The following is a 25,760-nucleotide window of genomic DNA, read 5'->3' on the forward strand; positions in this document are numbered from 1 at the left end:
CGCTAATTTGTTGCAATTTTCTACGTTCACTAAACTCACCTCGGTCATAATAAGTCCACTTTGAATAGATCAGGCTTCGTTTGCTCTCTGTCTCCCTGTCTCAATGCGAATCTCGCCTCAAAATTGCGAAATAATCTTTGGAAAACAAAACCACAATCCATTAATTGTAATTGGTAACAAAAAAAAATGGGAAAACTTGTTGTGATCGAATTAATTTATATTGTTTTATTCGCGTCAATCAATGCAATCGGTCTAGAATATTGCGATTTTTCCCGCTTTGAACATGTCATTGAACATGAAAATGTGAACCGGTATGACGAAATAACAATTTCACAACAATTTCCAAAATAATCCACAATTTAATTTGTGCAAAAACTCTATTCTTAGCCGTACATACCTGTAAAAGGGTTTTAGTCTCGCAATTAAAGCAACTATTTCGCAAAAAAAATTGCCTTTTTTCGTTAAATGTTCACTCAAAGAAATGTGCGTCAATTTCTTGACAATGTTCCTACACCAATGAGCCGCTGTGCTGAGTGACATTTACAAAACGAATCGTTCGGCCTCAATGTTTCATCCTTTGAACACCACATTTGATTGGCGTGACGGTTGCTGCGTCAAAACTGCTGTTTTACGAATTGGAGACAGAAAGGGAAATCTCCAAAGAGAAGCAAAATGTTTTTGCTTCGACAGTTTTTTATACTGAAAATGATTATTATATCGTGCATATTTCTAGAGCTAATGAATAGTTTGAAGATTTCAAGTGACATTTACAATTGAAAATGTTGCACAACGGTTCTGATTTCTCAATTGATTCAAAGATGTTGTACATATATAATTCTCAGTCAGTCAGTCAGTTTTCACACCCATTATTACCGTCACAAATGGATGTGATTCGAGTGTAGCGTACAGTTGGATGATACCCGAATTTCATCCGATTCGGACGGGATTGTATGTGAATTAATGGTCAAATGCACCACTGAAGTGGGCAAAAGCATTACTTAATTTAACGGTAAAAAGCATTACATAAATGTTACTTGGGTATTCTTCTTCTTCTTCTTCTCCGGTTGTTGCGTTGTGTTGTTTCTATCACGCTGTTCTGTGTTCATCTGTGCTGTCAAAATCGATTGAAGGCGAACGCGTACATTGGTGTTCTCTTTTTTTTTACCGGTAATGAGGCCTCTCTCTCTGGTTTTATTGGACGAACAACAATGTGATAAATATTAGTCCACCTGGAGAAAATACCGAAAAAAAAATATATTATATAAATATCCAGGTTAAGTGAAATAATATACCGAAACACAGAAAAGAATTTACTTGACGTGTGTTTAGTGTGTATATTTCTGTGTTGTTGTTTAGTGGTGAAGCAGGAACAGGCGATTCGTCGTCAATTTACATAAACTATATGTTTTTTTTTATTTCGGTTGTTGTTGCTGTGTGTTTTTCACATATCGATTTTGGTTTAGTTTTATATTTTCACTCCAACAAAATCTGTGTTTAGTGTGTGTGTGTGTGTGTGTGTGTGTGTGTGAGTGAGTGTGCTTTTCATGTTTCATGTATATCGAATTGCTACGGCTGTTGTTTCGTTTTATGTGATTTTTATTTGAGTTTGTTAGTTCTGGGTCTCAGTTACATGCTTTTATTGTGCCAAGTATGCAACTTTTTCGAATCGAAAATTGCTTTCGATTTCATCGCATTTGAAGTTTTTTTTTTATTCACTCCTTCACTCCGCTTGCATTTTTTTTGTGTTTTCCTGTGCAAGTCCGCTGACTTCGGCATCGAGTATTTCATTAGAAACAAACGCAGCCAAGAATTTTTATTAGCACAAATTAAATTCCCAATTCAAAATAGCTGAAACAACAAGTAATCGGAGGTACAGAGAGTATATGAAAATAAAATAATTTGAGTTGTTAATTGAATGGCTGAGCCATGCCATGCCACACCGATCCGCGCGATTTGATATAATTATCTATCTTTCGAGTGGATAAATTGAGCGGTAATTTTTGTACATCAGGTGGCATTGATAGCATACAATTTGACTGAATCGACAGTGATTTCGATTTGGCATCAGCACAACGCGTGTGTTTCAATTTCCAAACTGAGAAACAATAATCATTGTTACAAATTGATTATACAGATTTTCAGTGTTTAATGAGAGAAACGAATCACATTTGCACAGAGACAGAGAAGGAAAAAGAGAGAGAGAGAGAGAGGGACCAGCGTAGTAATATTAAATTTTGATATGAACAAATAAAGTACGCGGTAAACGTGGACTGTTTGGTTTTTTTATTCTCATCAAAATATTCGTGATTCATAAAATACATTAATTATTATCACGTTTCGGGGCACATGGTTGCTAGCAACAATTACAGCTTTATTCCGTACATCATTAAATTCGTAAAATATTTATTCTGAATGTATGCTTTTTTCCTCCCCCACATCATCAGCGTAAATAAGAGTGAAAAATAAAATAACCGCATTTAACTGATTTAGACTAATAATTTTCATTAAAATCGTATATTTTTTTTCCTGGCGTTTAATTAATTGTATTGAAAATTGTGTTGTCATTGCAGTCGTCAGACGATAGTTCATTGTTAGAATTGGAAATGCTGCCATCGACAGCTGACTCATCGATCCATGCAGCTAACGAAGTGGCGGCACGATTACGTGTAGACATTCGAACCGGTTTAACATGGTCAGAGGCCAAGTATCGCGCTAAAATCATCGGATACAATGAATTACATGCCGACGAAGATGAACCAGCCTGGAAGAAATACGTTGATCAATTTAAAAATCCACTTATTTTACTGCTATTGGGTTAGTGTCGTGTGTTAAATTATTTAACACAGCTTTGCCTTATGTTGTGTGCGGTTTTGATGGTGCGACGGTAGCAACACAACCACAAATACACACACACACACACACATATATATATATATATCAGCCGCATTAACAATTCAATCAGACACTTGATTCAATAATAATCAGTTTAAGCTAAACGAATAAATTTACTCTGGTGCATATTTTAGGTTCGGCACTAGTCAGTATATTTATGAGACAATTTGATGATGCGGCCAGCATTACGATAGCTATAATCATTGTAGTCACAGTTGCATTCATTCAGGAATATCGATCGGAGAAAAGTTTGGAAGAATTGAAAAAGTTGGTGCCACCAGAATGTCGATGGTATGTTCACAGTTCACACGTCAACGATGTTTTTTTTTTATTTTTAAATACAATTTCTATCATTTTAACCATTTTTTCCTTATTCTTATCCAATTCCCTTCAATTTAGTTGGCGAGAGAATCGTGTGGAGTCATTTTTGGCTCGCGAATTGGTGCCGGGTGATATAGTTCTGTTAAATGTTGGTGATCGTGTGCCTGCCGATTGTCGTTTGTTCGAAACGATTGATTTGGCAATCGATGAATCCAGTTTTACGGGTGAAACAGAGCCAGCATCAAAAACGTCGGAGGTTATGTTCAATTCGTCGCTCAACAACAGTACGAACGGAACGAATGGCATCACAAAAGATCACACCAGAATGCGAAACATTGCATTCATGGGTACGTTGGTGCGATGTGGCAGCGGAAAGGGTATCGTTGTTAGCACCGGCGAGCGCAGTGAATTCGGTGAAGTGTTCAAAATGATGCAAGCCGAAGAGGCACCAAAGACTCCATTACAAAAATCCATGGACATTTTGGGTGCACAGCTTAGTTTCTATTCATTTTGCATCATTGGCATAATCATGTTCCTCGGTTGGCTACAGAATCGTGCTGTTGTCGAAATGTTCACGATTGGTGTGAGTTTGGCGGTTGCTGCTATTCCCGAGGGATTGCCAATTGTTGTTACCGTTACCCTAGCATTGGGTGTGATGCGAATGGCCAAGCGAAATTGTATTGTTAAGAAGTTGCCAACAGTCGAAACGCTGGGCTGTGTCAATGTCATCTGCTCCGATAAAACCGGTACAATCACAAAGAACGAAATGACCGTAACGGTAATCATCACATCGGACGGGTATATGGCAGATGTTACTGGTGCCGGTTACAATGATCAAGGTGAAATTCATATTCGTGAATGCAACAGCACCGAAATGGCAAAGGAGAGCATTACAAATTTACTGGAAGTGGGAACGGTGTGCAATAATGCAATCATTCAAGAGGAAGCATTACTTGGTCAACCGACCGAAGGTGCACTATTGGCAGCTGGCATGAAATGTGGCCTCTATGCCGCATCCGATAAATACATTCGCTTGCAAGAGTATCCATTTAGTTCGGAGCAAAAAGTGATGGCTGTTCGTGTGGCGCCCAAATACAGTAATAACAAAGAGGAGATTTTCTTCGTGAAAGGTGCTTTAGAAATGGTATTGCCACAATGCACACGCTACAAGTTCGGTGGCCAAATTGTGCCGTTGACCAAACAAATTGAATCGGAATTTTTGACCGAAGCCTATGAAGTCGGTCGAAAGGGTTTGCGTGTATTGGCACTGGCCAAAGGTAAATCACTACAGGATTTAGTGTACTTAGGTGTTGTTGGTATTACGGATCCGCCGCGACCATTGGTCCGCGAATCCATTGAAATTTTACGCCAAAGTGGTGTCAGCGTTAAAATGGTTACGGGTGATTCACAAGAAACGGCTGTTTCCGTGGCCAATCTCATCGGTTTGGATACCGTGCACCATATCATTTTGTCCGGCACCGATTTGGATCAAATGAACGATGTCCAGCTGGAAAAGTGCATTAGCAGCGTGAGCATCTTTTATCGCGTCACACCGAAGCATAAATTGCAAATAGTCAAAGCGTTGCAACGCAATGGCAATATTGTTGGTATGACGGGTGACGGTGTAAACGATGGCGTTGCCTTGAAACGGGCCGACATCGGCATTGCAATGGGCAAAAATGGCACGGATGTGTGTAAAGAAGCCGCTGACATGATTCTCGTTGATGATGATTTTCACACGATCATGTAAGTATCAATTCAAATCATAGAGCTGATGCCGTTCTTTTCAATCAATTTAAATTTAATAATTTTGTCCGAACCGAATTGAATTTTTACTTCGAAATCTAACATCTTATTGAAATGTAATTCCAGTGCTGCAATTGAAGAGGGCAAAGCAATTTTCCATAACATTCGAAATTTCGTACGGTTTCAATTGAGTACATCAATCGCTGCGCTGTCATTGATCGCATTATCCACATTGATGGGCATTCCAAATCCATTGAATGCCATGCAAATTCTCTGGATCAATATTATTATGGATGGACCGCCAGGTAGGGATCACTTTCATCCGAATTCGGATTTTCGCAATTACAAAGCCAATTTCAAGTTCATTCTTCTGAATTCATCTACTAAACTCTTCTTCGAAATGCCATGCTTTTTCAGCTCAATCGCTTGGTGTGGAAGCCGTGGATCAAGATGTGTTGCGTCAACGTCCTCGCAATGTTAAACAGCCGATGATAACCAAATCAGTCATAATAAATGTGTTGTTATCCGCTAGCATCATAATATTGGGCACGCTTTGGGTGTTTCAACGTGAAATGCTGGATGGTTCTGAGGGCCGAACAAAGCGTGATACAACGATGACATTCACCTGTTTCGTATTGTTCGATATGTTCAATGCGCTGAGTTGTCGTTCGCAAACGAAAAGCATCTTTAAAATTGGTCTGCTGACCAATAAGATGTTCTTGTTAGCCGTTGGCTTTTCACTCATCGGTCAACTGCTCGTGATCTATTTTCCACCGCTACAAATGGTATTCCAAACGGAAGCATTGACCGCATACGATCTACTATTTTTGGTGACCCTCACATCGTCCGTGTTCATTGTGTCCGAGGTGAAGAAATGGTTTGAACGCACAATGGAGCAACGCATGTACAAAACCAAAACAGATATGGATTTCGTATGACAATTAGCGGGTGGTGTTGACAAAAACCAATGATGTGATCTATGAGAATAGCGCGCGCAGATGGTTCCGCATCCTATCGGAATCGCATAAACGTTTGTAAATTGAGTGAGTAATCGAGAAAAAAAAAACACAACGATCGGAGAGAGAAAAAAGCAACAACAACAATTTCCGAATCCAAACAAAAATATCGATTCGATTTGATTATTTTTGTTCGATCAGAGACGAAGCATTGCAATAGGCACAAGAACAAAAAGAAAAACGAAAAAAACAGTTTATATCAGGCTTGCAGTACCCACCCTCAAGAATATTCAAATACTTCTACATATAATGCTTTTTTCCACCCATATTGTTTTTTTTTCTTCAAAAACCCATTCCGATTTTATCTGTGCGTTAGTTCTCTTGCGTTTAGTTTAGTTTATGAAGCGTTTTAAATTAAAATTTCTTTGCCTCTCTATTGAATTACGTTAAAAAAACGACCGGCGAAAGGAAACGATTCGAACAACATCCGAGAAAGCGATTAATGGTCATTTAACATCCAGATCGTGACCACGAAAGATCAAAAGATAAACTAAGCAAACTTCATCATTTATGTCGACATCTACCCACCAAGTGATTTGTGTTACTCTTTTCTATGCAAAAGCCACACAATTTATTTATTTTTTTTTCGCTGGATTTCAATCTTACTTTTGGAATTCACAACTATTTTTAATCTCGTGTTTGTGTTCGTGTGTTTTGTTGTTTTTTGGTTGCCCCTATTTTAACCATTTTAACACACACATACACACATCTATTTTGTTTGCTCGCATATTATTTCGATTTTTCCTCAAATCTGTTTGCAATGTATTTCTTTATCTACCTTAGATTTAGTTTACAACGAATAAAAATCAATAAATGTGCACAGCTCAACACATCCGTTTCCAGCCAGTTGCACACGCTTACACCATTTTTTTCTTCTCTAAATACATAGAAATTATGGCGCACATCGTTTCAACCACCCCAAGAAAGACTCGAACAAATATTTGAGAGAAATAATAATGCATTTCGCCCTCTTTCACGCTCTTGCCAACAACAAGAGATGAAAATCTAGCAAAAATTTTATTACAATTAACACAAACTAACACACGATTTAATTGATGTCTAATCACGTTTTTATTTTTCGTTTGCTTTTTCGTTGGTTTCGTTTTCGAGTATGTTTGTTTGAAGAAAAAAATTTCGTTACGATATTATTTATTTTTCGAATGTTATGATTCAGTATTTATCTAGGGGACTCACGCCAATTTCCATATTTAAAATATGAACAAATAATATGAATTTGTTTATGTTTCAACATATTAAACAGATATGTATGCATAATTTCAATTTTGCTCAATTTTGTTCAATAAACCGACTGTCAGCAGAACCATGTCCAATCTGTTGTCGTCATTATCGCTTCAAAAATTCTGGAAATGGGTTTTGGTGGATCCTGTGGATTGTTCAAAACCGCTCCTGGTTCTGGAAGTGGATCCTCAGGATGGGCCAGGGCATTGTCAAACCCAGTCTGATCCATCCTGAAGATCCACCAAAACCCACTTCCAGAACATATTGTTCAAGGTGAATATGAACAATAACAACGCATTCGGGAAATAATACAAAATATTTGAAATCTAGCGTGAATTTTACATGATTTAAATAATACAAATAGATTTTGCTAAATAAAATTTGGCATGAATCCCCTAGGTATTTATTTATTCGCTGCAAGTTGCATTAAATCCATTAACGCACATTAATTCTTGAGTTGTTTTTGTTGTGCCGTTTTTCTTTTCCTTTTTAATTCGCTCGTGATTTTTTTCTTCTTCGCCCTTTCAGCTTCGCCACTCACTCACTCAATTACACACATACATCCACCGTAAATCTCTGCAACTCTATTCCCATGGGCTTCGCATTTTTGTTATTTAAATTATGTGTATTTTTTTTTTACATTAAGAAAGGGAAAAAAAATCGAACAAAAATGAAAAAAAAAAAATTGAGAAGAAGAAGAAGATGAAGAGCTGAGAATTGATTGAGATATTAAGTTAAATAGATATTTTACGTGTATTATGTTCGCTGCACATTAAATAAGAGAACATTGTCCAAATTGCCTAGTTTTTTACGTCCACAAAACACGAAAGAAACACACAAAAAAATATGATAAGATGATTCGGTCAATGAAAGAAGAATTAAAAAAAAAAATTGAAACAAACATTTCTTTCGGCCAACTTCAGTAGCAGTCATCATATTTGGTTTGGCCCATCCAAAACTCAAGGATTACCATAGAAACAAATGATTTAGTTTAAAACAGAAATGGTTTTATTTCAGAACAAAATAGAAATTTGAGGACGAAAAATATTTTAGTAAATTTTGTGATCCAGCCACAATTGGCAATCGATCACCAAGAAGATGATGAAGAAAAAGAAATAAATATCAACTTTCAGTTTCAATTTGCGCTCGGTTTGAAACAGATTTCTTGCTTTTGTTTATAGCTTTTGCATTTTAAATTTTTTTTCTTCTTTGTATTATATTTTATAGAAAATGTTTAATTGTTTTTTTTTTGCTCTTGTAAAGCTATAGGAATTTGTTTTTGTCTGTGAGATTATTAACCGCGCAAATCAACAACAACATACAATGTCAATGATTTCTAAGCTGCTTTTTATTACACACATCAAATAATTGTTTTTTGAAGAAGAATCAATCAAACAACCAATTAGTTTTTAAGACATTTTTTGGTTTGTTTGCTTGCAACAACTTAGAATTTAACTGAACGTGTCAGATTGAAAGATATCATTTTTTTTTGTGTAAGATAATAAAAGAAAAAGAAAACATTATGAGACAATGAAATAAAAAGATTGTATTTATGTAACTTAAAAAAGAGAAAAAAGATATTTATAAAAAAAACACACACACACAGATCATTGAAATAAATCAACTATATGTTTTTAAATTTTATTTTATTTTTTATTATTTTATTTTATCAAAATAAATTATTCTTTTTATTTAGATTTAGGGTCACGACAGAGAGTAAAAAGAAGAGAAAAAAATATTTGACACATACTTCGATTGATTTTATAATCAATTTGCAAATCGAAGCATCAACACGGGAGAAAGAAGAAATGATTGAAAAAGGCCAGACTATTTGGATTCATTTTTTGGTTTTTCTGGATTTTATCCATTTGATTCGTTTCATTTTGCTAATTTGCACCTTTAAATGTGACGTGTGATACACACGAAGAAGAAATGTTAGTCTCTAATGGCAACATTGGACTTAATTGCAGAAATACTAATGATGATAACACAAGAAAAAAGTATCTCAATACATGGAAATTTGATTGGCCTGGCCTATGGACAAATTACATTACATTTCCATTGACAAACACAAATCAAATCGACCGCAAACAAAAAAAAAATTGAAGAAAGACAAAAGAATTCCACTATATTTGCTAATTATTATAATAATTTAATAATTATCAATGGACAATTATAAACATTATTATGAGAAGACGCATGCAAAAAGCGCATGATTAATTATTTTGTTTTTGATAATAAATCAGTCAAAGGCAATTAATCAGCAAAAAAAAAAATCGTATGGAAAAATGATCGTGGCGCTTTTCAATTTTTTTTTTCTGTTCAAAAAATGAATCGATCGCGTTAAGGGACAATAAAAGAATAAAATACAGTCGAATTATGATAACTTTTTACATAGTAATCTATTTATGGAAATAAAATAATCCAAACAAGTGGTAATAACAGAAAAAATGATAAAGAACGACCCTATAGAACCATACTTTCGCGACTTCATTTTCAATGACTTGATCTTGAAGTTGATGCACTCACTATTCACTGCTGAAACTTTTCACCATGGCAAATTCTAAGCCCAAATAAACTCTGTCTATAAATCTATCTATCTTTCGTCTCACTTCGACACTACATGCATCCTCCCACTTCAGATTCATTTCCATTTTTCGCCTCACTTTCTGTCGCACTTTATTCTTCTCCACCCAAAACTATCATTTACTCGTCAACCTCTTTTTTCCTTTCAAACGAATGGCTTCAATTAAATCTATCTGCTTCCTTTCGTTTACGAATTACTTACCCGTCATTCTTATTGTGATAATCTATACAACTCTTTAACTCTCGTACACAGTGTTGAACTTAGTTCCGTCGTTAACGTAGCAAATCTTTTTTTTGTTGTCAAAACGAGATCATCGATCATTTAAACATGGTTGCGAATATTTTGCCGCATCGATCTCTTCGTATATTCATCAAGAAATAAACATTAAATAAAAACGAACATTTTGATAAAGAAAAAAAGAAAAATTTCAACAACAAGTTATCTATAATAAAATCTCTTTGAATCATTAACAAAAAGTAGAAAAGAAAACCATTTGAATTATTAGCATATATTTAATCATCACTTTGTACGGGAATAAATGACAAAATTTCAAACTACCAAAGGAAATACCAAAAAAAAAAATAACGGACAGACACAACTTAAGAACACTTATAACATTATCGCATGAAATCATATTGTTGTGAAATGAAACAATTAATTTATACAAACCAAAAGACATCACTTATAATCATATTCATATTCAACAGCAAAAAAAAAATACTTTTGCATATTTACATATATACTAAACGAGGGCATTGCAACTGAGAACGGGAAGAGAGAAAAAAAAACATATGGAACAATAAACTAACACAATAGTGATTCAAATTTCTAGCTCATGGTAATATTGGTCAATTTGATAGAGGAACCATCCAACAATGTTCCAAAGAAGGATGAAACCGTTTTGGTTTTCGTTCCAAGAAAAAGCGACGAAACAAAAAAAATCCTTTGCGAAAATATCAGGCCGTATTCAAAACGGTTCACAAAGTTCACGTAGTGGAATTTAATCTAATGGAAAAAAAGAGTTCCTAAAAGACCGAATGTCTACTAACACAATAGATAACAGAGTTTATAATATAGTCTCGAGTTTGAAACAGTTCAACCAACTAGAAATTGTAAAAAATGTTTCAACATTTGTTGCTGCTTGTAATCATTGCTGTGTGCGAAACGCGCACACACACACATTTTAAGCAACTTTATAGAGGAGACTTAGCAGTTTGTTGATTATATTCTCATTTTTCTTCTCCCATCAAAATACACTCGAAATACAACTTCTATACTCGACAGCTTTTAATATTTTCAACAACATGTTCAAATAGATATATTTTAATGGAAACACAAACAAAAGAAACAAACAAAAGAAACAAACAAGAGAAACAAAAAAAAAACTTTGTGCAATAGTTAAAAACAAAACACTACGTGAATAAATAAATTTTATTGAAGGCAACATACAGCCATTATTTAGAGTGCAACCAGGTAGCTGAAGAATAATTTATTTAAATGGGAAAATCGTAGAGTGGATTATTTCCACACAAACAAACACATACACATCCAATCAGAATCATATACTACCAATGCCCATCTAACGATCTATATTACCATGAATACAAAAAAATACATATTATTGCTCGACATCCAGATACACACGCAAAAAATCGTTTATTTTAAAAAGTCATCAAGCATTTTCATCCAAACCCATCAACCACATCATCATCATCATCATCCAACATATCGTTGCAAATCATAAACACATAAAAAATGATACCTCTCGTAGACATACATTCACTCCATTCACCTTTAAATCACCTGATGCGATTATTGGAGCAAAACATTGGTTGAACAACTCAAAAGCCCTTATCCACACACACACACACACAAATACACACAACCCTTAGATATGTTCGAATTTTATCGAATAGAATTTCGATGGTGGATCCAATGGTTTTTTTGATGGCATACCACATTTGGAATCAATCGTAATTTTCGCAATTTGAACCTTAAACCATCTAATTAATCCTCTTGAAGGCAACAAATTTATATCTAATAACGGATTTAAGTGTTCTTCTTCTTTTTTTTCTCGGTTCTTTTAGATAAAATATCAAAATTTCAACGTAGAAAACAAAATTTAAAAAAAAAAAAAAAATAAACCATAACAACTGAAGCTTACACTCATTCTCTCTGAATCTTTGAATTTATTACACTATATGGACACCAGTTGTGTACACACTGCGATTCCATTTTTATATGAAACTACTTTCATGACCAATTCTTAGAGCTATTCCAAAGAAAAAAAAATTTAAAAGAGATAAACAAAAGACACACACAAAATAACCCTGATTGATTATAGCTATCGTTCACATAATATATAACCAAAAAAAAAATATTAATAACAAACAAAAATTGCATTGACATGGAAAAGAATTCAATGGGAAAAAACCCGAAGAAGAAAAAAACAGAAGAAAAAAAGTATCCGCAGCTTAATCAATGAATTTTGTGATGTTTGGCCGAATAAATAAAATCCTGCACACACATCTCATAACCTATTTTGTAACTTGTAATTTACCCTGAACAATTCAGCAAATAAAGACCAAATAATTGAAGAAAAAAAAATCAATAAAAAAGAGCATTTCATTTGGAATGGTTGTAACTTCGTTGAGTTTTCATTTTCAGGCAAATCGTTTCAACCTTGGTGAATTATTTAAAAATTTGAATGTAAAATTCGTACTACAGTGAAAGAGACTTGTTGAATTATTCAACCCTGCGCATGCAGTGAATGTCGCTCATCTTACGACACCCATCTGTCAAATCCATGTGTGCTCAAAGTAAAAAATGGAATGACATTTGGAACATTTCATAACCCCATTAAAACAACTGGTATGCGACTTGCGAATGGTCTTCTCTTCGCCACTTCTCATTGTGCCGATAATATCGTTCAACAAAACAAAAAAAAGGTGATAACATATTGCGCTGCAGTTTTTTTCTTTCATTCGTTGTGTGTGTTCTTCTGGAACGATTGCAATCAAATGTAGAAGAGTTGTATTTTTGTCCGTGTAATTGTAATTCTATTGGCACCGGTTGATAATCGATTCTATTTTTATTGCAGCATTTTCTTTTTACTTTCGACGCATTTTGCGTGTTAATGTCAATTGGATTTTTTGTTTGTTCGTGAAACGACGAGAGAGCAAGAGCGAGAGAAAGAGACCGAGACGACGATGTGGAAGCAAGTGTATCGCAATAAATTCCTTGTAAAAGCCAACAATGTTCGGTATTTTTTATCGGAAGCGTACAAATGTTCGGAGGCATGGGAAAGTCGCTTACAATCGCCAGTGCTGCAGAAAATTCGGCCCGATCTCTTTTACTATGAATTAGATCGGAAATTTCAGCAGCATGGTAAAATTTGTGCCGTCGATTTGGACATTTTTGTGAATACAATTAATGATAATGCATTGCTCAATGAGCTATCGGATTTGGTTCATAAAATGCGTTTAACGGCCGAAACGAGCAATACACTGGCATCAACATCACATGCGGTCATACGGCATCATTTGGATTTTAGCAATACGGATTTGGAAAATTTAATCTATATACTGGACGATCGTTTGAGTTATGGTGTATTTTTGGATTCGTATGCGGCCAATTTGTGTCTCGATAAATTGATTAAATTGAAAAATTATCGAATGGCCGCCAAAGTTGCCACATTCTTAATGTTACAAGAGAATTTCGAGAATCCAATCAATCGTGTGCTATCATTGTACGCTTCTTACAAATACCTGGACGATCCACAATCTTTTGATGATTTAGTGAAAAATCAACAATCTGAATCGGATCTAGCATCGGAAATTGCCGAAAAAATGCGTGCTGCCGATCCGAAAGCAGGAAAAAAACAAAAGAAACGTGATAAAAAGGAGGAGATTCGAGTGCGAATCAATTATCTACGTAATCCATATTTTGACGATCACTTCGATTTGCGGAACAGCCATCATTTAGTTGGAAAAACATTTTTAGCAATTAGCCAATATTTGGACGGTGCAATCGGTAATTCGGTCAAACTACTCGGCTACACTTTCTATGAGAAATATACGGAAGGTATTCAATTCATTGAATCGCTCAACAATACTAACCAGTTGTATAAAGATGTGGTGGATATTGTGAAAAAGCAATTAGAACAGGTAACAAATATTCGCGTCGAAATTTTCTTTTCTCTTTCGTTTGTTTATTCATGATGAATACTTCACTTTTGATTTATCATAAAATTCATCCATTGTTGTCTTTGCATTCGATTAGATTAAGGATCGCGATAAGGATGAAAATTACCAACATTTCCGCACTGCTGTTGACAAACTGGCCGAATCGAGTGCATCACTTGAATCAGCATCGCTTGAAGATGCTATCCGTAGCCTGGCAACCGCCACTGTTAACGAACATGAAACAAAGGAAATCGAAGAACAAACCAAAGTATGTATTGCGTCGCGAAATTTGCACTATGCAAATTTGTTGTCAAGGTCAACCACTCTAATCGCTTTTATCCTATCTATCTCCCTATCTTCCTATCACAGATCTACGCGTTATGGGGACAAATACGCGAAACTAAATTACAAGATGAATTAAACCGAGTGGATCGACACAACCGGCTCGAAAAGGTTGATTTGCTGTTGCAAGAGATGGCCGAAGAAGAGGAGAAGTTATGGTTCTTTGAAAATGAAACGAAGATCGATTTGGAGATAGAAAAAATTTCAACGGATCACGTAAAAACGCAAAAGGTTTCACGGCGTCAACAGAAAATTATCGACGATGCGTATATACCACCCGAAGTCAGTCGCAAACGAAACTAAGATCATTGTTGACGATCTATTTAAAACTCTTCCTCGATACAATTCATGTGAACTACAGAATTTTTTAAAAATATTGTTGTATAGGTCTTATAATTAAATCGACGTAGATTTTGAAAAATACACAAAGGAAATGAGTTTTTTTTTATTAAACGCCCATCAAACGGTCATCATGGTTCAATTTTTTATTAAACAGTCATCGTGGTTTCATGCCGAATTAATGTAGAATACACGAAAAGAAATGAAACGCAATTCAGCCCAGACACAGACAGACATTTAAGTTCCTATGAGTCTTTTGTCTCTTTTATTTTTCATTAATAATTGCATGTAATAATGTTAACAAGAACACTTTTTCTATGATAATATCCAGTTTTGTTTGCGAAACACACAGACACCGGACAATTGAATAATGTGTGTATGTGTGTTTGAAAAAATACTACATCGTGGCATCTGTACTCGTAAAACTTTGCTCCACAATTTTTGTTTGTTTTTTTTTTCTTTTTGGCTAAAATCATTAAATAGTGTGATCCCATAATTAACTGGCTTTTTCTTTTATCTTTTCATTAATTGTTTACTGAATCTACATCTAGAACAGCTGTAGGCAACTAAGAAGGCTGCATTTTGAGCACGTTAATTTTCTCTTGTAATTCTTTCGCTTCGATTTCCAGTAGTTTCAAATCGTTTGTGATGCGCTTGAGATTATCGGGAATGTTACGGTCTCGTTCGTTCTCAATTTGATCCTCGAGATCGCGAATTTCACGCTCCACCTGCCCCGTTTCGTTCACCATTTGAATTAAGTCGCCACAATTTGAATGCAACGTCGCCAATAGTTTGTAAGCCTTTTTCGATGGCTCATCTTTTTTGGCCGTCTGGAATCATACGGAAGAAGAAACCCAATATATTAAATCGTCTTTCAAAATATTATGTACCTAATTGTTATTTGCATGAAGTTATTTTCTATTGCAATTTCTATGAAAGAAAAAATTAATTTTGAACCGATTTTCGGATTAAAATCGAGTGGGGTGTCTCAACTTGGACGTTTCATTTCTTTACCTTAAACAGCAAATCGTCGGTCACTGTGAATTGTCGGTCCAATTGGCCATTTATCGTGTTGATTTCTTTTTGAATATCACGCGTATCATTCAGGACTTTGTCGATACTGGCTTTTTGCTTTCGAATATTTCCAATAATTTCTAAAATACGTGATGTATACGAATTCCTAAGCGGACAAAAATGAACATGGTTAAAAATTTGAACGCATTTTTCTTAAAGAGAGCGTCCATAAAAAATCATCCAAACCTGTTTAAATTGCGGTTATTTTTCTCGAATTCATCGACTAGTTTTGCGTGTAGTGTGGCTTTTTGTTTCAATTTATCGGCCAATTCTTCGACTTCCTCTTTCGTTGATTTGATTTCGTCTAGAAGTTGCTTTGTGTGCGACTAAAAGCAGAGAGAAAAAAAACAATACAATCTATGCATTTTCGCCTTCCACGTTTCATTGCAAAATCAAAGCAAAATTTTACTTAAAATCACTCACGTATTTCGAGTTGGAAGAGCCTCGTGCAACTTCGATTTGTTGTTGCAATGGAATTCGATGTTCATCCCATTGATCATTCAGTTTATTGATTCGTTCGTGGGCGGTGGCCAGAACTTTGGTCATTTTTTCAATATTTTCATCTGGATTTTCCAACAATAAATGTGTTCGTTCCTTTAATTTTTTCTCGCTTTGCAACTGTGGCAATTGATCGGCCAATGTTTTCATGCCGGTTTTGCATTCGGCCATTTGTGACTGTAAATCTTGTCGATGCTGAAGTAAATTCTTAATTTCACCCTTGACTTTCTCAATTTCAAATCGAATGGCGTCCGATTCCCGAATCTCGGGCATTACAACGATATCGTTTTCGTTCGGTATTTCGACATTGTTCAGTGCCAATTGTTGCACCGATGTAACATTCCGTAAATTGTCTTTTTTCACATACGACGATGGGGCAACGATTGACTTTTGGATTTGAATCAATTTCCGGAAATTTCGTTGCAATGCTGGCACAGATGTTTGATTTTCATTGCTTAAATTCGTCGTAATCACTGTTCCGCCGCTCAATAGATCCTGATCATTTTTATGGATTAACGATGCGCAAATGTTACTGCTGTTGGTCTGTTGAAAAATGGTCGGCGAACGCTTTGACCAATATTCATTAAGCTCATTCGATTGACATTTAGTGGTTGTTGTTCCATGCGGCACATTCAGGCGTTGTGGTAAAAATCCATTGTTTGATGCTTGAATGGCAATTAGATTGCCAAATTTCCGTGCACCAAATTGTTTACAATATTGCGGTGTCCATGCGGCATTTAATTGAATTTTAATACTTTGACGAAGGTTATGATCCAGCAGTGACTTGCGATCGGTGTGAATTTCATCTAAATGCTCTTTATCGGCTTCTTTTGGCAGCCGTTCAATCAAAAACATGAACACACGACGCACTTCCGTCACATTTGAATAAAGGAACGATTGATACCCGATATCGCCACGGAAACCCACTGACTGTTTTGAAATAAATAAAATATTTTTGTGAGTGATTTGTAAGCGCAAAATATTCATTTACAACAAGAAAAATTATCTTTATTACTTACGGCACATGCCTCGGCCAATGCAGTGGTCACATTGTAACGTTGTGCTATACCTGAAAAAATCACAAAAAAACAAATTTACCATTTACTTTCCATTGAAGTCCATTAAATGCATTGTGAAAATGGTCTTGATTGCCATCTCTTTTTTTTTTGGGTAAATTAACAATTTGGCCAATTTCCGGTACAAAAATGGTTTGGCTAACAAACATACCTGGTGGAAGACTTTCAGGTACTTCAAGATCTGGTTGAATGAGATGTAAACATTTCGCAGTACAATGCACCAATAGCTCGGGCGTAAAATCGACTAAACTTGCCACTTCGCCATCAAGTTTGCTGCTCAAAACGAGAAATAATAAATAATGTAGTCGATTGGAACAAACAAAGAATTGTGCTCATCAAATGCAGAAAAATCGTAAATTTACCATCCAATTTGTCGTAATGAATGAATAATTATGTTATCAACTTCATCCATGGTTTTGCAAAGTGGGCAGTCGTGCTAGTTGGCTATGTGATTAGTGGAAATGTTTATTAAATCCATTCAGTGCATCAGTTTAATGAAACGGAAATGTGGACTGTTTGTTTGTGCGGTGGTACCCTTTGCCTTTCTATCTCGCTTATATCCAAGTCCACCACTAATATCTAAATAATCGTTTTCCTCATTAATATTAATCACACAAGACTCACTGAATAATAATTTGCATCGAAAATTTATTTCAGCTTTTCGATGAAAAAATGGAAGTGTCACTGTTAACGAAAAAAAAAACCCAATTGATTGGTTTGTATGTGATTGACACGATATTCAATTGATATAAAAGTACCATACACTTTTTAATCTATTCGAAAATCAAATTTCTTTCTACTTTTATTGGATACTTGTGTACATATAGGTTGTACCACTAAATGGAACTCTTTTTAATTAACTCAAACGGAATGTTGTGTGTTATTATATGCGAATATAAAACAAGAAAATAATAATAATAAAATAAAGAAGAAGAAGAAGGAAACGAACAACAACGTTTCGTAGAATTTACATGTAGAAAAAAGACGAAGAAAACACGATAACACCGCATTGATTCGCGATTGTTGTGTGTGACGTTGACAGTTCTCAGTCTAGAACGATTACATTGTCTCTATTTCGCTGTGCATTTTAGGTGTATGTATATGTGTGTGTGTTTGTGTATCCAATATGTGTGTGTGCCTGTGTGTGGTTTATTTCAAATTCCGTATATTCGTTGTGAAAATGGTTTTGTTGCAAAATTATCTGATGATGTTTTCCCTTTGGTTGCTAATTCAATTTAACATGTCATTTTTTTTTACCATGTCAACACCATCCATACACTTTACGAGTCGACTGCATGACACCACACTATGAGCATTCAAAAACACTTGATGAAAAACGACCGAAAACTTTACACTGATTTTATTGTGTGACAATCTGAAAACACACATACACAGGCGCGCATACATTGAACGGGAGTAATGTCATGCCATGCCGATTAGGCATATAACATACGAGACACAGTGAGACAGACCCATACAACTGCATGTGTGTGTGTGTATATGCATTCGCGTTTGGCGTATCACGTTACTGGTTGAATGTGCGTACCTAATCGCACACGCTTTGTACTTGATACGTGTTTTGTCGATTGTACGTAATTTATTCCGATTAGCGCTGTTATTCGAACCGGATTAGTTGGTGCTGCTGTAATTTCAATTTCAACGAAATTGTTTCTTTTTTTCGTTTGGTTTATTTTGTTGTTGTTGTTGTTGTCAACGAATTGGACATTTTTTTGACCTTTTTTGTGTGTGATTTGAAGAACAAAAAAAACAATCGATCAACCAAAATGAGTGAACCACAAGTGAAAAAGAGCAAAGTTGTCTCTGCATTGGACCAATTGAAAACGATGACGACCATCGTGGCTGATACCGGTGACTTTGAGGGTATGTGTAATGTTAGCAATATCAAATGAAATGACCCATGATGTTTTAACCCTTTGGCATTATTGAGCCAATGAAATTCGTTTTTATGCGAGAAAAAAAACCAAATACAAACAATCCATTTGAATACATACTACGCATCATTCGATGTTGTTGAATTTCTCTCCTTTTTTTGTTCTATTCGATACATGATTGCTTGTATCAAACCAATTTGACTATGATATACCATTGCATTGCCCATGTAATATATCGTATAGGAGTGTGTTACACACGAACGCAGATTGTTCCGTAGTAAAGACGCAAATAAAATAAACTTTCTAGTCATTGAATTATGCAATTCGTTGAGCGTTTGACCTTGGCATTCACACACTGCACGCACATTACGTGCGTATTGAGTGTGAACAATTTGTGTGTTCGTAGACAACAAACACAATTTGATAAATCTATCGTTTACCCATAAATAAATCAAGTTTAGGCTGTTATTTTTTTTTTAAACTTCTTCTTTCTTCTCTCGTGTATTCTCGATTGTATTTGAATGGAGCGCGCGTGAGAACTTCAATGGAATACTTGACGGGCACTCTGTTGAAGAGAGGCTGAAACGAGAGGCTGAACGACTTTTCGAATGAAAAGGAAAATAAAATCAAATAAAATAAAGACCTTCCAGGGATCAGGTGTGTGTACCACAATGTACATGTTGGGGAGGCAAAAACGAATAAAATAAAAAGTTGCAAACTTTGTTAGAAGTTGGTCGTTGTATTTGCGGCAAATTTCGTATATTTTTCACATGGTTTCAGTTGCGACAGCAACAGTGGCACCGATAAGCATACCACTCGTAGATTAGCGTTGCACGTGGCGATGGTGTTGGTGATGGTGGTGGTAGCGGCTCGACCACTTCAAGCATGCTCATGCCATAAAAACATTTGTCTCTCATTCAAACTATCTGGAACGGGAGCAATTCAGAATGAAGCAAACACGATAGTGAGGAAAAAAACACACACGATTGCATGGCAAATAAATCTCGTTGCACATGAGAAGTAAAAGGTTATCGTTAAACATTTGACCATTACGTGAACAACAAACGACGTCCGCAAAAACCGAATCAACAACAGTTACGACAACTGAACCCCGCCAACGACACTTATCATAGCGGAGAAAAAATGGCGGCGGTAGCAGCAGCCAAAAAAAATGAAAAACATGTATATAAAGAGCCGTATCGTTTACACAAAACCTCTTCCCTCATTTACGTGATAATTTCATGCGGTCTGTCTTAGATGGTCGTTCGTAATGTTTATTTTGCGCTGAAAGGAATTTCGCCGCCCAACACATACAGTCATGGAAATTTAATTAGGACCGGCATTGAAATTTCAGTTTTTTCCCATTAATTCTGTTATTTTACAAAAAAAATTCATGAAATGATTACTATGATTCTTCCACGATTTTTCATACAAAAAATGCTATAAAGTTTAGTTTGGTCTGTAACTTTTCGAATTTGTTAAGAAATTTGAAATCTATTAAATGGTAATGTGGAAAAAATGTATTTCAATTAAATACGACCATCGGTGGAGTGAATTTTGTCAAACAAATGATAAATTTTCCGATTTTTCGAAAAAATTTGTCATTTTTTGTATGGAAGGTCTTAATTATTTTTCCCGCAGTTTTTGGGCAATTTCATCAATAAATGATATCCTTTACCGAAAATAATGAAATTGATAGTCTAGTCCATTTATAAAAACTTCAAATATTCTCATAAACATCATTTCATGAATATTTTTTTGTAAAATAACAGAATTAATGGGAAAAAACTGAAATTTCAATGCCGGTCCTAATTAAATTTCCATGACTGTATATGCATGCGATTGTCCGTTGGCTGAACGAACGAACGAACGAACGAACGAACGGGTCGGTCGGTAAGTCGTCATCGTTCGCATCTAACAATCTACGCTGTCGGCTGTATTCAAGATAAGAAAGAATTTTCTAATTAGAAATCCATAGTAATGGGCTATAACACCCATAAACCCAACATCAACTAATGCTATTCGATGCTATTTTCTATTCGACAAGAGAAAGGTTTACCCAGATATTAACGCCAATGATAAGATAGCAAATGTGTAAATAGTGGAGAGTGAAAAGCGTAGTAAAAGCGTAGAAGGAAAAACGAATTCTGTTTCTTTCTTTTTGCTACGAAAATGTTTACTACCACAACCCACACATATGCACATAGACTCAAACAGACACAGATATAGATAGAGAGATAGAGATCGTCGACAGAGGCAAGAAGGGAGAAAGAGAGTGTTGGACGCGCACGCAAACATCACATCAATATAACATCGACATACAGCACACACAGAATGCTCAGGATAATGGGGAAAATGGGCAATGCAGAAAAAAGAAACACGAATGAAGCAAATGCGAAAAAGACATTGTACACGCCGCATTTACCACGAATAAAGCTATTAACGAGCATTGCAAATAAAAGCTCCATCCCCGTGCCTCAAAAGCACTTAATTACTTCCGTTACGCTTAAAATGAACAATCAATCCGCAGGCATCTTTCACTCGGTGTGTCGGCTATTTTGGCGGCGTAAATCTTAAATCTGTTCGTTTGTCCTTTTGGTTTGGCGCGAACATCACTTCATTCGTTCGTTCGCGCTCGCTCCCTTTCTCACGCCAATCGTTTTGCGTATCAGTGGGATTTTTTTTTTGTCAATTGTGAAATATCAAGACACCCTCAATACCGCACAAAAAGCGCATTAACTCACTAAAACCAAACTGAATACATTTTTTTTGTTCTCTTTCTCTTTCTCTCTCTCTCTGGTTGTTGTAGATAGCAATTAAATAAATTAATGACCGAAATGTGAAATCCCCATAAATTCGATGGTTTCAACTTGTTTTTTTTTCCTCCTTCATTTTTCGTTTATAGCTATGAAAGCGCACAAGCCAACCGATGCCACCACAAATCCATCGTTGATTCTATCAGCCGCCCAACAAGAGCAATATCAACATCTCATCGAACGTGCCATTAAGCATGGTAACAAAACAGGAACGTAAGTATCTCTCAATATTGCCGTTCTATTTGTTTTGCTTTTTTCTGTGGCTTCATTCGGTTTGTGATTTTAGTCGAATGGGAGAGGGAGAGAGAGAGAGAAAACATTCATACGAATTTGGTAATTTGTAATTCAGAAATCTCATTAACCTGCCTCTCGATTCTCTTTCACATTTCACCATGATGGTATTTTCTATTCGGCTCTCGTTCGCTCATTTGCCTTGTATTTTTATTTTTTTTTTATATATTTGCAGAACCGTTGACGAGAAAATCGCCGAGGCTTTCGACTATTTGTCTGTGCTGTTCGGTGTGGAAATCTTGAAAATTGTACCAGGCCGTGTATCAACCGAGGTGGATGCCCGTCTATCGTTCGATAAGCAAGCCAGTATTGACAAGGCGTTGAAATTGATTGCAATGTACGAAGAGTTGGGCATCGATCGCAACCGAATTCTAATCAAATTGGCATCGACGTGGGAGGGAATCCAAGCAGCTAAGTAAGTGTCATCGTCTTTTTATTCATCTCTGTCCCCACCGCCACCGCCTCCTCCTCTCTTTATTTTACCATTTGCGTGAAATTTAACGGGTAAATTTATTTCGAATAACATGTTGTTTTTCTTTTCTTTTTTCCCTCTCTCCCTCTCTGTGTTTTTGTTCGTCTTTTTCCCTCATCGAATTTTTTTAACAAACAAACCTATGGGAAAAAAAGGACTTTGGAAAAGGAACATAACATCCACTGCAATTTAACTTTGCTGTTTTCATTTGCACAAGCTGTTGCGTGTGCCGAGGCTGGTGTAACATTGATCTCACCATTTGTGGGCCGTATTTTGGATTGGCACGTTGCCAATACAGATACCAAACAATACGCACCAAATGAAGATCCAGGCGTTGTTTCCGTTACACAAATCTACAACTATTACAAAAAGTTCGATTATAAAACGGTTGTGATGGGAGCATCGTTCCGTAATACCGGCGAAGTGACTGCATTGGCTGGTTGTGATTTGCTTACCATAAGCCCAAAATTGTTGGCCGATTTGGCTGTCAGCAATGCACTAGTTGCCCGTCAATTAGATCCAGTCGATGCGAAAAAGGCCAAAATCGAAAAATTGGAACTCGACGAAGCTAAATTCCGTTGGCTGTTGAACGAAGATCAAATGTCCACGGATAAGCTGTCAGATGGCATTCGTAAATTTGCTGTTGACGCGCGAAAATTGGAAAAACTTCTTGCCGGCTACTTTGCCGAATCGAAATAAGCGAAAATGTTGAAGAAGAATATGAAGGTGACGACGATGGCGACGACGACGGCGACGACAACGACGATGGATGGAGGTGACAGCACTCACTCATTCACACACAATACACACATTCATTCGCTCAAATGAATCAAGAAATTAGATATGTTACATACGAAGAAAAAACCTATTCAACAAACGACATCCGCCGTCGTTCCGCAATAGCACATCGAATCGCGGAGCCTATATTGTTATCATACAATCGAAGTGCTTAACACCAATTTCTTCCTCTTCAATTAGCTTTTTCTACCGATTTCACATTCCTCTTACAATGATGAACAATAAATGATTTGATTGATATCTATTTTTGGTACAAAAATTTACTGGCATTTTCATTTCGATTCATTTTATTTTTGTCTCGATTCGTTCTTTTACCTCCTCTTCTCTTTTTTCCCAGCAAGTTAGTTGTAAAGCATCAATCGTATTTTTAGAATGTCGTTCCTTTTTTAAATTTTCAGCAGAAATTTGTTTCGATTTCCGAGGCGGATATTTTCAACGGAAATGAAATTTCGCTTCGCTTTATTGAAACGACCCGTTCTGCTCTGCACACACACACACACACACTCATAAGTATACTATACATATCCGTTTTTGATGGATTTTTCGTCATTTTTTCCGCGTAATCATGCTACATATTTTATCATCGGTAACTTTCACATTTGTGCGACTCGTTTTCGATACGCTTTCTGTGAACGCTTGAGTATTTTTCTTTCTAACATTAGCGCTTAATATATGTCTTATTTCAACCATTGATCACACAACTTTTGAATATTGAATTTGCGAAATTACTCAAATCAAGTGAAACGCTCACTCTCATGCATGTAAACTTGCCTAAAAACTTCAACAGATTTTCAAACTGTCAATGGAATGAACGTTGATTTACGTCACATGAAAATTGTAAAAGTTTTTATTGGCGTTACAACATTACCATATGCACAGATGGTTTGTTCTTCTCTCCCTCTCTCTCTCTCTCTCTCTCTCTCTCTCTCTCTCTCTCTCACTGACTCCTATTCACTTTTACTTTTGCATTCTATTTTATTCGTTTCTCTCTATATCGTTCGTTTTTGATCGAATGATAAATTTTCTTGAGCTGCTTCCGCCCAATGTCTGTTTTTTTAATTAAAAAGTCTTACATTTGCTTTTGCTACTTGATGTTTTCGCGATAAATTTCATGCATATTTTTTTATGTGAGTCTTTGCATTGTACTAAATTGCGAAATAGAATTTTAGTCAATGAAATCCGTTTGTGAATGTTAGAGGAAGAGGGAGAGGGAGAAGGAAAGAGTGCAAAAATGGTGTGCGTGTGCGCGTATGTGTTTGTGTGGCCTTCGGTGAGACTTTTGCGGGATTTATGTGTCCCTATTGTACAAAAGTTTGTGCAACAAACGAAAAATTTCAAACGGTATATATGCATGTACGTAACGAAGACAAAAGGCGAGATTTGTCGCAGACGATGAAGAAACAATCACAAAATACATATTGTATAGTTTTTTGTTTGTTGTTGTTGTTGTTTGTTTTGAAAGAGACTTCTTAGATAGAGAGTAGTCGTAAAAAATAAAGAACACATACACACACACACATACAACGATATATAATACAAAGGAAATTCTTTCAATGGCATTTTATCAACTCGTCGCATGTAAATGTAAATGATTTTCATCCCTTTGGTAAAATAATAACGAGCGAAGCAATTGTTTGCAGTTCGTTAGAAAACGAAACCGTGCATAACATTTCACGAAGAAAGAAAACATAGATTGAATGAAAATTTGTGCTCGTTTCGACCACAGTATATATGAATTGAGTCTCAAGTTCGGGAAGTGAGTGAGAATAGCGACGAGATAGATGTGAAAAAGTGAGTGAATAAGCGCCCAACACACATGCTTTACACATATTCAATTTGGCTGTGGCGCACATACTAATTGAAAAAATGGGTTTGGGCACAACGGAACGGAAAGAGCAGTTCGATGCGCTATTTTAAATATTGATAAACGCGAATTACTTCCTCAAGGTATTCTAAAATGTATATATAAATATATATATGTGTTGGATTGGTGTTTGCATTACTAGCAACAATTCACGAACGTTCGTCGTGTAAAGCTTCGCATTGGTTCTCGTTCTCGCTCTCTATTTTTTCCAGTCATTTTTTGTGTCTTTTTCTTCATTCTTATTTAAATAATGAATGTGCTTGAAAACTGCCTCAAAATCCAATAGCGCAAATCATGAGAAGAAAACGAAAAG

The 25,760-nt window shown here is 35.9% G+C and overlaps 5 protein-coding genes across 37 annotated transcripts in view; 3 read left to right on the forward strand and 2 right to left on the reverse strand.

Annotated features, from left to right (window-relative positions):
* The window catches only part of LOC129576858 (uncharacterized), a 6,182-nt gene extending 4,707 nt beyond the window's left edge, over positions 1–1,475 (reverse strand). For 2 of the 5 annotated variants that reach the window (XM_055462749.1, XM_055462748.1), the window contains exons 1-2: positions 398–807; positions 40–135 (exon numbers count right to left, since the gene is read on the reverse strand). The gene's annotated coding sequence lies outside the window, so the exon portion shown is untranslated. Of the gene's footprint in view, positions 1–39; positions 333–397; positions 1,230–1,314 lie in introns of those variants that run through there. The other 3 variants (XM_055462747.1, XM_055462746.1, XM_055462750.1) reach the window with 3 other exon arrangements.
* Positions 1–8,858, forward strand: part of LOC129576856 (calcium-transporting ATPase type 2C member 1) — a 23,325-nt gene extending 14,467 nt beyond the window's left edge. For 4 of the 21 annotated variants that reach the window (XR_008688931.1, XR_008688933.1, XR_008688938.1 and 1 more), the window contains exons 2-7: positions 2,571–2,814; positions 3,027–3,183; positions 3,292–4,959; positions 5,086–5,264; positions 5,377–7,148; positions 7,614–8,858. Coding sequence is in view for 9 of the 21 variants with exons in the window: in XM_055462739.1 (XP_055318714.1) it covers positions 1,403–1,432; positions 2,571–2,814; positions 3,027–3,183; positions 3,292–4,959; positions 5,086–5,264; positions 5,377–5,897 (2,799 nt within the window). In the remaining 12 variants the exon portion in view is untranslated. Of the gene's footprint in view, positions 1–1,128; positions 1,649–2,570; positions 2,815–3,026; positions 3,184–3,291; positions 4,960–5,085; positions 5,265–5,376 lie in introns of those variants that run through there. The other 17 variants (XM_055462736.1, XM_055462738.1, XM_055462737.1 and 14 more) reach the window with 15 other exon arrangements.
* Positions 8,859–12,597: 3,739 nt separating this feature from the next.
* On the forward strand, positions 12,598–14,756 carry LOC129576866 (uncharacterized). Of its 2 annotated transcripts, none has more exons than XM_055462803.1 (4): positions 12,598–12,749; positions 12,902–13,967; positions 14,083–14,253; positions 14,355–14,756. In XM_055462803.1, exons 2-4 carry the CDS (start codon positions 13,011–13,013, stop codon positions 14,628–14,630), a joined length of 1,404 nt encoding a protein of 467 aa, XP_055318778.1. In that variant the 5' UTR covers positions 12,598–12,749; positions 12,902–13,010; the 3' UTR covers positions 14,631–14,756. The 2 variants fall into 2 exon arrangements, with proteins under 2 accessions (XP_055318778.1, XP_055318779.1); XM_055462804.1 differs by having other exon boundaries at positions 12,707–12,842.
* Positions 14,757–14,902: 146 nt separating this feature from the next.
* On the reverse strand, positions 14,903–18,721 carry LOC129576862 (coiled-coil domain-containing protein 22 homolog). 8 transcript variants are annotated; one of them, XM_055462761.1, is made up of 9 exons: positions 18,286–18,352; positions 17,939–17,998; positions 17,677–17,758; positions 17,466–17,587; positions 17,258–17,307; positions 16,164–17,168; positions 15,927–16,066; positions 15,681–15,846; positions 14,903–15,496 (listed from the first exon to the last, which is right to left on the reverse strand). In XM_055462761.1, the coding sequence occupies exons 3-9, from the start codon at positions 17,724–17,726 to the stop codon at positions 15,233–15,235; spliced, it is 1,797 nt and encodes a 598-aa protein (XP_055318736.1). In that variant the 5' UTR covers positions 17,727–17,758; positions 17,939–17,998; positions 18,286–18,352; the 3' UTR covers positions 14,903–15,232. The 8 variants fall into 8 exon arrangements, with proteins under 8 accessions (XP_055318736.1, XP_055318735.1, XP_055318729.1 ...); XM_055462760.1 differs by lacking the exon at positions 18,286–18,352 and adding an exon at positions 18,078–18,208; XM_055462754.1 differs by lacking the exon at positions 18,286–18,352 and adding an exon at positions 18,572–18,721 and having other exon boundaries at positions 17,677–17,998.
* Positions 18,722–19,060: 339 nt separating this feature from the next.
* On the forward strand, positions 19,061–23,842 carry LOC129576867 (probable transaldolase). The gene is made up of 4 exons (XM_055462805.1): positions 19,061–19,195; positions 22,112–22,235; positions 22,489–22,728; positions 22,941–23,842. Exons 1-4 carry the CDS (start codon positions 19,099–19,101, stop codon positions 23,482–23,484), a joined length of 1,005 nt encoding a protein of 334 aa, XP_055318780.1. The 5' UTR covers positions 19,061–19,098; the 3' UTR covers positions 23,485–23,842.
* The last annotated feature ends 1,918 nt before the right edge of the window (positions 23,843–25,760 follow it).

The sequence above is a fragment of the Sitodiplosis mosellana genome, unplaced genomic scaffold (assembly GCF_009176505.1).
Source record: "Sitodiplosis mosellana isolate CC-2019 unplaced genomic scaffold, AAFC_SMos_1.0 Smas_scaffold_6191, whole genome shotgun sequence".
NCBI lineage: Eukaryota > Metazoa > Arthropoda > Insecta > Diptera > Cecidomyiidae > Sitodiplosis > Sitodiplosis mosellana.